General features: G+C 46.6%; 1 protein-coding gene across 14 annotated transcripts in view; it reads right to left on the bottom strand.

Moving 5' to 3' along the window:
• The window catches only part of Kdm2b (lysine demethylase 2B), a 117,054-nt gene that overhangs the window by 15,479 nt on the left and 85,976 nt on the right, over nucleotides 1-15,599 (bottom strand). For 11 of the 14 annotated variants that reach the window (XM_060382398.1, XM_021631360.2, XM_060382399.1 and 8 more), the window contains one exon: nucleotides 4,338-4,562. In XM_060382398.1, coding sequence (XP_060238381.1) covers nucleotides 4,338-4,562 — 225 coding nt within the window. Of the gene's footprint in view, nucleotides 1-4,337; nucleotides 4,563-13,929; nucleotides 14,131-15,599 lie in introns of those variants that run through there. The other 3 variants (XM_021631364.2, XM_060382405.1, XM_060382403.1) reach the window with 2 other exon arrangements.

Below are 15,599 nucleotides of genomic sequence, written 5' to 3'. Positions count from 1 at the left end.
ATATATATCTAACATACGTAGAAGCAGATATGAAAATACAAGTCCTAATAAGCCAGACACAAGAGATTTACAGAAACATGAAACAATGCCACTCTTTCCCCTTACTACTTTAATTTTTGAAAATATGGAGTTGGCTCTCATAAAAACGTGTCATTTGTGAATATGCTTATTTTAAAAATGAACATAAAACATTTTAAAATTTCTAATTGTAATTTCAAATACAGCAATAATAAACAACAAAGATAATCAGGAATTTTCTCGGATCCTTATAATTCCTTAAGATCATGTATTTTGGGTCTTGCTATACAAGATGATACACAGTGAGGTCAGAGGCCAAGGCAGATCTCCCACCTTTCTGTGCCCATTAGAGCCTGATACACAGGGGAAGTATCAATTTAAATGAAAGTGCTTCACAAGGACCTCAAAATAATCTGGGATACATATGTTTCACAGATAAGTTAAAAGGTCTTTGTGACACTGGGTGTGGTGACAAACACCTTTATTCCTAGCACTCAAGAGGCAGATGGATCTCAATGAGTTGGAGGCCAGACAATGCTATACAGAGAGACCTACTCTCAAAAAACAAACAAAACAACCCTCAATTTTAAGGAGCCTAGCTGTAGAAACTGCTGCTTTTGAGCACAGTTGTCACCCAGAGCTTGGCACACTTCAAGTGACCCATGACTATCTGCACAGGTTGGAAGATACAGGAATCCTGTACAGTGTAGGAATCCTGTACAGTGTAGGAATCCTGTACAGTGTGCCATCTTATCTCTGCAGTTGCCTGTAAGCATCTCCTTGAGCAGTCTTGTTAGCAGGGTCTTACTCTTCTGTCTTCTGCTTTCCCTTGCACACACAGCTTCCTTAATTGGCTTAACTTTTTTTTTTTTAATTGACACTGCATTCTGTAGTTCAGACTGATCTGGCAGTTGCTTCATTCAGAACAGGCTGGCCTCACACTTCTGTCAGTCCTCTTGCCTCAGCAACTAACCTTTACCCACCTGTGACCCATATGCCCTGCCCCTTCCTTTAGGCTCCCTGTCTTCATACGGCTTCTTATACAGATATCCTCCTTGTTGTCCAAGCTCATCTCCACGCCAGGATTTCTGAGTAACTTTACCTCTGGTGCCTCAGAATCAGTCTCTAACCTCAGACCTTCCTTTTGCTTCCATGACCTGTTCCACCAAGCCTGGCCCTACTCTATTCACACCACACAGAGTTCCTTGCTTTAGATGCCCTCATCTTCTTGCAGGTTAACAGTTTCCTGTTCAGCTTCTCTGACCTTGTTCACCTCAGGGTTCTTTCTGCCTTTCTTATCCTCCAAAAACCACTGCTTCAGATCAGGCCTGAACACATCTTTTCCATGCATTTCAGTGAGTGGTCTTTGTTTTCCCAAATACCACAGTAGCGGCTGTTTCCTCATCCCACACCCTTCTGTACCTTATAGAGAATAATGTTGGAGGTTGGTCTGATGCTTGTATATTGATGCTAGTTACTGGCCCTCAAGATCTGGTTACCCCCTGGGTACACCTATCCTTGTTGTGTAAAACAGCCTAAGACATTATACCTGATTGGATGATTAAATGGCCTATACCTGGGCAGGGCAGAATGGGGTAGGTGTGGTGGCTAACTTTCTGGGGCTTCGGGAAACTGATGGACAGGAAGAGAGAAGAAACGAGGATACCACGATGGGTTAGTGTGGAGAAGGAACCACGTGGGCTGAGAGGAAGGACTACAGTAACGGTGTGGAAAGGCCCAGATGAAGAATAAAAGCAAGTATTTATAAGATTATGGACGGAAGGTAGCCCAGATAGGAATGGTTAAGGCAAATGGCACTGGATGGGGCTGGGAGGTGGATGGGGAGGTTATTGAGATAGCCTAGGTAGAAATATCTGCCCAGCCCAAAGCAATTATGAAATCTAACAGGTGTCTACGTCTTATTTGATTGTGATAGGGGGTTAAATAATACTGCCACAATAATTATTAGGGCAAATTTTTTTTTAATACAACAGAATAATCACTATCTTCATATTCTTTTTGGATGTATGTGTGATGTCTGATACTTCACAATTTCAGACACAAGAGGACTAAAAGCATAGGCCTTTACATAGGGCTAGCTGTCCTGGAATTCTTATGTAAACCAGGCTGCCCTTGAACTCTCAGAGATCTGACTGCCTCCTGAGTGCTGAGATAAAGGCATGATGCAGGTTCAATTCCCAGCACCCATTTACTTGGTGCCTCTCAGCTGCCTGTACCTTTAGTCCCAGGAGACCTGACACCCTTTTCTGACCTCTGTGGGCATCAGGCATACACAGGCAAAACACTCATACAATGCATGCACATGGTGTATATAGATGCATGTAAGACAAAGTAAACAAAAATAACTTGAATTTGATTTTGAGGGATAATATGCAGAATATAAAAAATTTCTACAACTTACCAAAACAAAAGACCAAAAAATCCAACTGAACAATGATCAAAGGACTTGAAAGAAGATATATAAATAGCTAACAAGTACATGAAAAGGTGTTCAACATCAAGCATTATTAGTGCAATACAAATTAAAACCCAGTGAGATACTACCCAATACATATTAGAAAAAAACAGACAACTCAAGAAAGTAATGTGGGCAAAAATGTGGGGAAACAGAATCTCTACACTTCTCATGTGATGTAAAACAGTATCACCACTATGGAGATTACTCAAAAGCTAGAAAAATAGAATTATTATGATCCAACAGTTCCACTTCTGCCCACAGAGGCCAGATCTGAAAAAGTTTTTCAAGTATTCATGTTCGCTGCAGCATTACTCACAAGAGGCAATAGGTAGAAACAACTCCAATAGCCATAACCAGAGAACAAAAACAAAAAGGTATGTTATACACCCAGTGTCAAAATTAACAAATTAGCCAGGTGTGTTAGCACACGCCTATCATCACATGTAGGAGGCTGGTACAAGAGGACTGCCATGAATTTGATGCCAAAAGGCCTACAAAGCAATACCATGGGCACAATAAACAAATAAGCATACAAAAATTTTAAATTCAAACAATTCTGTCAGGCATAACAATTATTATCTTTGAGCACATTATGGTAAGTGAAATAAACTACTCATAAAATGACAAACCTGACCAATTTCTCAAATACATGCTATCTATAGTGGTTAAACTCTTAGAAACTAGGCTGGAGAGATGGCTCAGAGGTTAAGGGCACTGCTTGCTCTTCCAGAGGTCCTGAGTTCAATTCCCAGCAACCACATGGTGGCTCACAATCATCTATAATGAGATCTGGTCCCCTTTTCTGGCCTTTAGGTGAACATGCAGGCAGAACATTGTTTACATAATAAAATCAATAAATCTTAAAAAGAAAGAAAGAAAGAAAAACCACACTTAATTAAAAAAAAAAAACAAATAAACTCTTAGAAGCTGGGAAAAAAATGGTTTGGAATTTTGGAATATAAAAATGCCCTATTATCTAGATCAGCTGCACAGACATGTGCACAAAATTAACACTGATGTACCATAAGCTTAAAAAATGGATAAGTTGGCACATCTTATGATATGTATTTTTTGACCACAAGTAGTAACAAAGAACAACTTGGTATGAACACAAGAGAGAAGGAGAAGGTACCCAAAGCTTAGGTACTGGGGAACAACAGCATTCATGGAAAAGGAACTCACTCACCTAATATCATGTTGGACTCATGGACCAGTTCACCAGGGTGGAGGAATCTGGTTACTCCAACTAAGGCAACTTTTTAAGGGGACAGGAAGAAGACCACTGGGTCCTCAGGGAATGCAAAGTCTAAGAGTATGTGCAGGAAGGAACTAAAATTGAACCCAGCACTGTATCAGGTTGCAAGAGAAGCATGGAGTGTTTGGGGGAGCTGGCCAACTTCTCCATGGACCCAGCTCCACCCTGCCATATATTACCTCTCCTTGTCTAGGACAAAACTGACCTTCCACCCAAACTTCTGACTATGAAGAAAGGACAGGAAAGAAGGGCCCAGAGTCATCATGAACTGAAACATAAATGTTGGTAACAGGAGTCACAGGGTCAGTCAAGATGCTGCTCTGCCCTCTTTAATAAAAGGGACTTCAAAGTACTCAGCCATTTCAAGAAGGGAAGAGTATAGACCACCAGTTAACAAATGTTAACTGACAACATGGCAAGGCTGCCCCAGTACAGCTAAGGGCAGCTGGAAAAAGCACCACCTCAACTCCCTCATCCCACAGAGAGCGACTCTAGGGTAGGACAGGGGCAGGTCAGACTAGGAAGCTGGGAGCAGAAAGGTCCAAAGCCCTGCAGGAGCCCCACCTGTGCCTCCTGTGCACTCACCGCGATACACTGCCGCATGATGCAGCTCTGCTTCATGCGCCCGGGGCCTCCAAACTTTTTCATGTCCTTGCAAAAGTGGCACTCTCCACACTCCGTCCGCAGGCAGGCCTCGCACTTGCGGCATCGCGTCCGGCGCCTGCGAGCTCCTGCTGTTGTTCGGTTGGCAGCCAACTTCACCGCTGAGGTCGGGCCCAACTTGCCCTTAGGCCGACCCACCACCCGGTTCTGGTTGAGAACAGATGGAACAAGTGAGATGGGAGGATTCAGGGGTAGCCAAGCACCTAGAAGAGGCTATCAGGTTGAGCTGTGTATCCAAGCAAGGGATGCTGAAGTTGGCAACTGTGGTACCTCAGAAAATGACCATATTGGGATGGCATTCAGGGCAACTAGGTTAAAGGAAGGTAAGCCAGGTAAGTTCAAACTGCAGGACAGGTAAACTTCTGAAAGAGACATGTACAGTGGGAGCACATATGAAGACACAGGGGAAAGAACCCGGTGACTGGCATCCTTCTACAAGCCAAGGAATAACAAGGACTACAGACTAACATCAGAAGACAGAAGCAAGGAAGGATCCTCAACTTGAACCTTTGGAATAAGCTTGATCTCGAACTTCTGGTCTCCAAAACTATGATTAAAGGCCTGTAGTTTTAAGCCCTCTTCTAGCACAGATTTAGGTAACTATACCATAAGAATCACCCTGGCTCGAGAGTTTGGGGCCTACTGGCCGCTCTGACCTCTTCTTGCCCACTATACTTCTTAGGAAAGGAGGCAGCAGGCCACAGTGTTCCTTTGATACCTGCGCCCAGAACACCTGTCCTCCGAACTCAGCTGAGAAACACACTGCACAGGACCAGTTCACACACTTTTAGGGAAGCTCAGGGTCCCAGCACTTGTCTTATTCTGGCTGTTCCTCTGAGAGAAGGCACAGAAGAGCTGACATCACAGGGATCACATGTAACTCAATAAGACCATGAGATACCTTGCCACCCAGATACCCACGAGAATTGGGCAGTACCCTAAAGAGAGTACTCTGACTTCAGAGCCTCGACCCCAAAACTTGTCTTCAAATGTATCATTTCTTGTGACTTGGTAGAAAACAGAGACCAGATAAAAATAAAGCAGTGCTCAACAGTGAAGCAAGCAGCTACAGTTCTTGCCTCTAGTCCCCAGAACCAAATCCTCTGCTAAACCCAAGAGGCATGGTGTACCTGCCAAGCTAACTACTGGGGGCCACTGTCCACCAAGGTTCTGAGACAGGAAGAACAAGTATGGTAGATAGTAATGTCTAAAGCACTGGTTTTCAACCTGTGCACTGCAACTACTTTTGGGGTCGAATGACCCTTTCACAAGGGTAGCTTAAGACTGCTGGAAAACATCTTTACATTAAGATTCATAACAGTATCAAAATTACAGCTATGAAGTAGCAATGAAAATAATTTTATGGTTTGACAACACCACATGAGGAACTGAATTAAAGGGTTGTAGCATTAAGAAGGTTGAGAATCATTGTTCTAAAGCATCCTTTTGTAGCATGAGTTTACAGGGACAAGTTTGGTCCCTCTTCTAGGAAGGGCACTGCTCATGTTCAAACCTATTAGCCTAACTGACACTTAATGCTTAAAGTCGCTTTTCAAGCAATGGCTTATCCTTAGTAAACTTTTGTAGTTTGTCATACTTGGCTCTCACAAAGAATCTTATCCCCCAACCCCTGCCATAAAACAAAACAAACCTGGGCAATGGTGAATGATTTCAAGGCTAGCTTGGTCTAAAGAGTGAGTTCTAGGACAGCCAGAGGTATACAGAGAAATCCTATCTTTAAAAACAAAAAGAATCCTATCCACAGGCTGAAGAGCTGTTACTGTACAGCTTGCCAGAGCCAAGGAACCCCTCCCATCACACAAATATCTCCTGACCTCAGGGGCTTTCTATGACACCCATCCACAGTAGGAAGAAAAGAAGTTTACCTCTTTCCATGAACACAGCCACACTGTCACAACCACTACCTTCTCACAGACATGCTTACTAGGCTGCTTTACTAGCAGCCTATAACGTTCAAGGAAGTGGTCAGGCCTCTGCAGGCCTAAGTTCTAACAGAAAAGTCTATAATAACCTATCTGCTCTGAACCCTAATTTGCTATTTTAGGTTTTCTGGCCCATGTACCCTCATTTCCCCTGTGATGGGAAGAACAAGGATGAGCAGGGCCCCAGTCTAGCGGCCTACCCACTCAACCAGTCACTCTTCCTTCAAGTAGCAGAATGTCCCACAGATCTCCTTTCATTGTCCTTACAGTGAGAGTCTGGGGTCCCTGAAACACATACAAGACCAGTTAGTTTACTGTCCTTACAGCAAAGGGTCTGGGCTTCCCCGAAACACACACAAGATCTGTTAGTTCTACCATGCGCACATCTTTAGTGGGATACACCAGCCTTCACACTGTATACACCAGGCCAAGTTAGGTCTTCTACCAAGTAAGTATATCACAACCAGTGCACAGAGCTTTGTGGATTTGACAATGACACATAAACTGTGGACCTAAAAACTCTGGCAACTGTCCAAATAGCAACAACAGAAATACCTAGAGGGCAGCAGTGTTGACAATGGTGACAGGTAATTGTGATGGTAGGCATTTTCTGAACAGGATTTGTGAACACTGTGGTCATCATTTTATATACAATATAGTTTTTTAATGATAACAACATGACAATTGCCTTATTGTCCCCATTTTTCAGATACACATCTAAAGTCAGAGGTCAAATGCTATACCCAAGATTTCAAAGCCTGCAGGAGATGTGGACAGAGTGAAAGTATGGCAACAGGGCCACATAGTCCACCAGAAGGACCACATGCCCTCATTTTAGTTTTTCACCTCATTTTGAAGGTGCAGCAAGTTTGAAGCTTTGGGAATCGCAAAAAAGATTGTAATTAAAGTTTCATGACAAAATGAGGTGGTTTTCCCTAGTTTACCTTCCTTTTTTATCTTCACACTTGTCTAGATTCTGCTGCCTTGGGGTTTTCTGGCTGGTTCTTCAGAGTCGTTATTGGACGTTTTGGTTTGTTTGTTTGTTTGTTTGTTTTGAGACAAGGTCTCTCTATGTAGCCCTGTCTATCCTGAGACTGCCAGGAACCTCCGTGCACCTGGCTCCCAAGTGCTGGGGCTAAAGGCATACGCCACTATGCCCAGCTCTAGCTGGAGTTTTATATTGACTTTCATTGCTTTTATTCTTCTTGGACAATTTTTTTCAAGCCATAGCCAAAGCCCTTCTCTAGATTTGAAGAAAAGGCAGGAATTGAGGTCTTGGGAAAGAGCTTTGAAAGGTGTTATCTGTTATTTGCTCTGCCATTTTCCTGGATGTCTCTGTTAGTTAAGTTTAAGCAGACTCACTTTCTAGAGGTAGGAAAAAGGTAGATAGGTTGGTTTTGTTTAAAACAAAACAAAACAAAAACACCACTAGAAAATATTTGCATATCATCTACACTGTAAAGGGCTAGGATGCAGAATACATAATTCTTAACTTACTGATAAAAAAAAAGTCAACTTAAAATTGAGCAAAAGTGGGGGGGGGGGCTTAGTGGTTAAGAGCACTAGCTGTTTGTAGGACTCTGTACCCACAAGTGACGTAACAACTCCCTGTAATTCCAGTTTCAGGGGATGTGGTGCCCTCTTCTGGCCTCTATGGGCACTGCATGCACATGACGAACAGACACATGTGCAGGCAAAACACACATAAAATAAAAAAAAATCTTTTTAAGTGAGAAAGGATTTTAATAGCTATTTCTTCAAAACACATAAAACACACAAATGACCAACAAACAAGGACAAGATGCTCAGCATCACTAGCATCGAGAGTCTGCAATGTGCACTGGGGATTCATTCATTAAACCCCCTCATTCACATATTCACCCACTCATCCACCCACCCAAGTGTTTTCTGGCTGTGAATTATGAACCGCATTCAATCTAAATTCTGGGACTGCTGAGATGAGTAAGCCGTGTAGCCTACTCACAAAGACATTACAGTCTGGAAAGAGAAATACAGGAACCGCGTAAATGCAACACGATGAAGCTACAAGCTAACTCTGAAGTGCTAGACACCTTTGAAAATATTTGTATCAATAGCTTATGAGGCAGGAATTATCTCCACTTATAAATGAGGGAGCTGTGGACAGTGCAGTTGAGTAGCCTGCTCAGTGTCACACTGCTAATAAAGGAGAAAACTAAGTTTTGAGCCTATGCAGCAACCCTTCTAATGTCTGGACTCTGGCATGCAAAGCCAGAAGGAATGCCTCATTTTCTGGGAAAGGTAGGTTGGAAAGGGCAATCCAGACCACAGCAACTGCTGATTACATGGGCAACAGAGGGAGAACAGGACTATACAGGACAGCAGTGAGGGTGGGGTTAGGGAGTGGACAGTCTAGGCAGAAAGAAGAGTAAAATAGAGATGTGAAAGTACATGACACATTCAAGAACTGCAAACAGCTCAGCAAAGCTTCTGGAAAATAGTTATGAGGTGGTAGGAACCTAATCTGCAGGGCCTTCTAAGCCATGTTAAGGAAACACACCCTGTACATATAGGACCTCACATACAGGAGCAGCAGGACTATGTTCTGTCAACTGGGGAATAGAGATTTCACGGGCAGTAAGCAAGACTAAACACAAGCAGAGATCAGGTAAAAATTATGAAGGTATGAACAAAATCAACAGACATGATGACAGCAGGGGATAATTCAGGACCCCGGTAAGGGGTAGAATATGGGGGTTCAGGCAGGACGAATTTCTGTCTGGCTTGAGCAACGGGGAGAGCAAGGAAGCCTAGGAGGTGGAGGAAACAATGAGGCTACAGGGAACACTGGAATCTATAGGGCCTAGAGAGCAACCCAAAGCAAAGATACACATCTGGAAACCAACAAACAAACAAAACAAAATAACAAAAAGTTTTACTGGGAGTGAGAGCCTTTACTCCCAGCACTCAGGAGGCAGAAGTCGGTGGATCTTTGAGTTTGAGGCCAGCCTGGTCTATAGAGTGAGTTCTAGGACGGCCAGGGCCAAATGGAGAAACCTTGTCTCGAAACACCCCTCCTCCTAAAAGTTTCTATAGCCAGGTAGGTGACGACACATGCCTTTAATTCCAGCACTTGGGAGGCAGAGGCAGGCAGATCTCTGAGTTTCAGGACAGCCAGGGTTACACAGAGCAGTCCTATCTCGAAAAGCCAAAAAAAAAAAAAAAAAAGCTTATGGTGACTACAATCGGGATGTAAAGTGAATAAATTATAAAAAAATAAAATTAAAAGAAAAACATTTCTACAGTCAAAAGCAGCCAAATGAGGAAAAATAACAAAATGTAGCTAAATGGGAGCTAGAAAGATGGCTCAGAGGTTAAGAGCACTGGTTGCTCTTCCAGAGGTCCTGAGTTCAATTCCCTCCCGGCAACCACATGGTTGGCTCATCTCATATATAGTGAGATCTGATGCCCTCTTCTGGCATGCAGGTATACATGCAGAAATGTAGCTAAATGTTTCTACAATTAACACAGTTTTACAGGTCTGTGGGCTTATAGCTACTTGGGAGCCTCAGGTAAGATCAAAAGATCAAGGCTTCTCTGGGCTACAGACTGAGTTGAAGGATAACCCGAAAAAATTAGTGAGACTCTGTCTCAAAACAAAAAGAAAACCGTAAAAAAAAAAAAAAAAAAAAAAAAAAAAAAAGTGAAATAAAAAGTAGAGGAAGTGGCCAAGATGGCTCAGTGGCTGAAGACACTTGCCATTATGCTTGATATCCCGAGTTTGATCCTGAGATAACCCACTCCCACAGGTTGTCCTCTGAACTCCTCACACACGCCAAGCACCATGTACTTCACACATGTGTGTACACACAAAATAAATGTAATTTTAAAAGGGACTCAGTGGTAGAGAAGTTGCCTACTATGTTCAAGGACTTGAGTTCAATTCCCAAAGCTGGGGTAGGAAAACACGTCTGAATTTCCTACCAGCCTACCACAAAGAAGACCACTGCCATCTATCCCTGTAAAGTCTTACAAACAAACTATTGCATCTGCTGTACAACACAGCCAAGCTGACATCAAAAGTCATGCCTGGCCTCAAATCCCTCAAGAGTAATCACACATACACACACACACACACACATGATATCACAAGTGTTGTGAACCCTGGAATACACCATACCTGCAGGCTACAGGAAAGGTTCTAGGTTTGTTTATGTGCTGAGGGTAAGGAGCAAGAGAATAAGGAACACTCAAGGGATGGAGGGACCTCTGGAGAATCTCAGGAAGCTAAGGACCTTTCCCCTAGAAAAATAACACACCACCACAGAGTTGCCAAACTTTCCCATATACCTTCAGATAGGTTCACCTGCCTGGAAATTTCACTATCAAGCTGGGCTTTGAGTGGTAGTCCACCCTTTAACTTAAATATGTAGGAGTTCAACTGAGAGGAACCAGGTGTTCAAGGTCAATCCTGGCTACCGGTAGAATTAGAGGTCAAGAAAGAAAGAAAAAGAGGAAAACTAAGACTGAAATTTCACTATTCAAGGACTAGCAAGATGATGGCTCAGTGGGTGGTACTTCCTGCTAAGCCTAGTGACCTGGGCTTGATCTCTTACCTGGGCTTGATCCACACGGACGAAGAAAATAAAAATTTCCATAGGTTGTCCTCTGAACTGTACATACCTACGCACACACACCCCTACACACACAAAACAATTTTTTAAAAAGCTTCACTGTTTAAGAAACTATAATGCCAGGTTTACTGGCATATTCCCGGTACTCAGGACACAGAAGGAGGAGGATAAAAAGTTCAAGGACTGCTTGAGAAATACTGAGACCCTGATGCAAAAAAAAAAAAAAAAAAAAATACCCCTCTGAACCAAACCAAAGCAAACGACCACCACCACAAACAAAACAAAAACAACATACACAGTACAACGGGTAACATAGTGACTATCACTACATGAATTTCTGAGCTTTTCTCTATACTTTCCTAGCTATTATTTTCAACCAGTTGTAGTCATTTTTGTTGGGAAGAAAAATAAATAGTCCAAGACAGAAAAGACTCTTCCTGACAACTATTCTTTAAGGGACACCTCCTAAGACTGGACACCAGATCAGTTTTCTAATACATTCTGTATGGGAGATGGCACAGCCAAGGGTGCACAGCAGCAAGAGTAAGCGAAGGGTCTCCTGAGAAAGTCGCTCTCTGGCCATCATTTCCTAGCTAGTCTGTAGGCTGTTACACCTAGGGACATCTGAGTGGCTGATGAAAGATGCGGGACAGATAGTTAACCCAGTATCACAGGTGGGTCAGCCCAGTAGGACAGGCTTAAATAAGCCTGATACTGCCCGGGCCTGGCTGATAGAATGGGACAACCAGAACTCTGACAAGGGTTGTGGCAGCTCTTTTTCCATTTTGATCAGTGGAACAACTGTTCTCCACAAGACCTCCCTCCTAGGGGTGTTCCATTCTGCAGGTGGCCAAGTGTACTTGATCTCTACATGTCAGGACTCCATCACCCTCCTCTTGAAAGGCCTTTCCTTAAGGTGCCAAACACAGCCAGCTGGAAGGATAAGGTGCAGGGAGGGAGAACTCAGAGAAGACCTGGGGCTGGCAAACTTAGAAGTCACAGAGGCTTTCAGGGTCCACAAGACAATCTACTCTTCTCAGGCACAAAGAATCCCAGGACTGACAAAACTGAAGAAGAATGTGGTGGTAGGGGTAGGGAGGCCAAGGGCACTGAGCCACAGCTGATATCTACCCTGTTAATCCCCAAAATGCAAAGGACCTGAGCTGACATCAACTCTGCAGAACTCTGAGAAACAATCAAACAAACAAGCAAAACTACTGCTGCTTAATGCCTTGGCTTAGAATGTTGTCTGCCTAGCAAACCTAAATGGGGAAAAATCCTTTAAAGTGTAAATGAAAACCTGGAGAGAATTTCCCTTGCCAACTGCTCCAGAAGAGCTATTCCAAGACTGACCAATGCAAAGAGGAAAAACTACGTGGCTACAGGAGTGCAAGGCCCCTTCCTAACAGCAATCTCTCCCTCCGGAAGAGCAGTACCTCAGAGTGTGTTCTTAAGCCCAGAGACAAGCTGGGTGTGGTGACTCACACCTGTACTCCCAGAACTTGGGAGGCCGAGGCAGGAAAATTACTGCAAGTTAGAGGTCGCTCTGGAATCTGTAGCTATGTATTAAGCACTGCAATAATAAACAGCAAGAGACTTGTCTCAAGAACCAAAACAAACAGCTCAGAGAGAGTCTTCTCCTGTCAAAGGCACTGGACCACAGGATATAATCAAATTAGAAAAAAAGAGGTAAGAAGAACCTCAACCCAGATGGACCAAAGCCTATATAGGACACTATTGGACACTAAGATGTATCCATGGTAACCGTAAACTATTGGCAGGATAGGTTAGGCAGATCTAAACTGAACCATGAGTTGAGGCACGAACTATGTAGCAAGAATTTGAGAGTCATTCACACAGGGAGAGCTACCTGAGGCACAGACATTCCAAGCCAAAACTTCGAACTGTCCCTGTGAGGCTCATTAACACTAGGAGGGTGGGCATGTCCAAAACCGTGCAGCAGGACCAAGAAACTAACACAGAACTCTGTTAAATAAAACTACGGAACAACACGCACAATACCATTCAAGTGGAACCCTTCTGCTTAACTTCCTCAGTGTCGCCTAAGGTTGGGGGTGGGGATGTTCCGATATTTTTGCTCGAACGTCTTTACTCCACTAAGGAAATGCAAGCAGCATTATAAAAAGCATCTTATTCACACAGACCGTCCAAAGCCCACACGATGGGGTGACCCATGCCAGTCCTAATTCCTTGGACGTGTCTACCTGGCCTGCCTCACTGCGGATGATATTTTACACGCTGAGCCTGGTTTAAAAGCAGCAGCACCTCAACTTTCTTCCCGGGTGTCCTAAACACGAACCTCGGAGTAAACCTTCGCGGTAAACACTCCCGAAGCTTTGTCTTACACGCAGAATTCTCCTCCGTCCTCTCCGCTCTGAGAGCGGTGCCGGTTCTCGCGGGCGCCGAGGCCGAGAGCGATCGCCGGGTTCCGGATGGCCCGTGCCGGTCGCAGCTCGCACCCCTTCCTGTCTCGGCTGCCCACGGCGGGCGAGCGCGCGGCGCCCAGACAAAAGCTCGGCCCGTCGGCCCACGGGCCGCGGGCGTCCTCCAGCCCCGAGGCCGACGGTCCCGGTGCAACTTTGCCCGCGGGGGGCGACGAGGCGCCGGCGCCGCGGGGCCCGCTGCGCCCCGCAAGCGCGTGGGCCGCGGGCTGCCGAGCTGAGGAGGGCGCGGGGCGCCCCGCAACTCACCCGCGGGGACAGGGCCCACGCCACCCGACGGCCAGGCCCGCAGGCCCACATTGTCCGCGGCGCCTCGTCCCGCCGCACACGCCCCCTCCCCGCGCCCGCCCCGGGCCCGCCGGCCGCGGCCGCCAAACTTTCTCCTCAGCGCGGCGTCGCGGCCGCATCAGCCGCCTCAGCCGCCTCGGCGCGTCAGGCAGGAGCTCGCCGGGTCGCGCCGCGGGTCCCTCCCTCAGCCCCACCCCGGGCCGCCGACCTGGTCGGGCTCCGATTCATAGTCGTCGTCCTCGGCGCTCACGGACATGGCCATGGCTCATGGTGGGCCCAGACTCGCGCGCGCTGACATGGCTGGAGCGCCGCCGCCGCCCGCAGGGAGCAGGCTCGGCTCGCCCTGGCTAGCGCTCGGGCTCCCGCGCGGCGAGGAGGGAGCCACCGCTGCCGCCGCGCGCCTCGCATGCCCGCGCGGGAGGGGGCGGGGCGGGGCCGGTGCTCATGCATATGCATAAGGCGAGCCAGGAAGGGGCTGGCCCCCCGGGCGGGCGGGCCAATGGCGCGGCCGCGGCGCTCGGCCCGCACACAAAGGGAGCCCGGCCTGTGGTGACACGGGGGCGGGCCCGTGGAGGGCTGCCGCGGGGCGCGTAGCGCGGGGACTGGGGCTGCGTGGGGGCGTGCCCCGCGCCCCGCCCGGATGGGTCTGGGCGCCGCGGGATACACATAGGTGGCTCGCAGGGCACCGCCGCGGCTGCCGCTGCTACAGGAAATGCACGCTCCGCCTGGGGTGGGGTCTTTTGTGTGGTCCACTGGGGAGTCTCCAGAGTCCCAGGTGCACTGGCCACCGGGGCACGACCCTCCGTGCAAAGCCAGGCAAGGGTGCCCGGGTTCCCCGCAGCAGGATCTGCGTGCGCTCAGAGATCGAGATCTGTTGCCCAAGAGTCCCAGGGGCCCCCTACCCAAAGCCCGCAGGCCTGTGGGCCTCAGTAAGAACTGGGGCCTCCCGGGTTCTCTGGATGCCACGGCCGAGTCGCTAGCTACAGTCGCTAGCTAGACTCTCTGCTCTCCTGTTCGCCTTTCCAGGTTGAAATTCAGCGTCAATTCTGAGGTGGTGCCGGCTCCAACCTCTTGACCAGGAGCTGGAGAGAATGCTTCAGATTCGGCCTTGAGGTGGACATACCACCCTCTGGGAGAGAACCACCACCGTCTCGTGCCCAGGAGCTGACTTCAGAGAGGCTTCGGGTGCTGCAGTCCAGGGCTCAGTAATCCTGGGAGATTGGCCAGGAAGGTGTAGGTTTCTGGATTCTTCAGCAGTGAAGAATTCTTACCATTTAACTCCAGAAACAGCCTAACCGTGCAGAACATCGTTTCTAGAAGTCCAGACTGACCTTCATTCCAACAGAAAGTGTACCGGCATTCATGTCAACAAGCCTTCCCCGAAAGACCAGCTGACTTTTAGCCCAGATGACCAATGTTATTACAGGTACCAAAATTACTGAAACACGAACCACCACCGAGGATAACTTAAGCTCAACAGTTAAGGAGCATACCATACATCTAATCCAAGGTGGTACTGCGCATACCTGTACCTGCTCTTGCTTCATCTACAAAATGGGACGGGTTTACTGAGAGGCTCTCTATAGAGAGTAAGCTCCAATAACTACCAAGTCAGATGACCAACTCGTCGTGGGCATCCAACTGTCCTCTCATCTAGGCCACTGTTCAAGTCATCCACAGTGGGAACAGGGGCACTTGGCAGGTTTGTTTTGGCCTGGGCTTTTCTATGATGGCAGGAGACCTTACCAATTAAAGCTCAGAACGCTTCCCGCAGAGCCGGAAGGAGTCAATGAGCAGGCGTGTCAGTTTTACCGAGCGGATTTTAAAAGTCTCTGAAATGTATACACCCACCGATGCTATGGAAAAAGTCCCGGCTGA

Source organism: Meriones unguiculatus, chromosome 4, assembly GCF_030254825.1.
Source record: "Meriones unguiculatus strain TT.TT164.6M chromosome 4, Bangor_MerUng_6.1, whole genome shotgun sequence".
Taxonomy (NCBI): Eukaryota; Metazoa; Chordata; class Mammalia; order Rodentia; family Muridae; genus Meriones; species Meriones unguiculatus.
The sequence above is the reverse complement of the archived record's forward strand: the minus strand, read 5'-3'. Positions and strand labels throughout refer to the sequence as shown.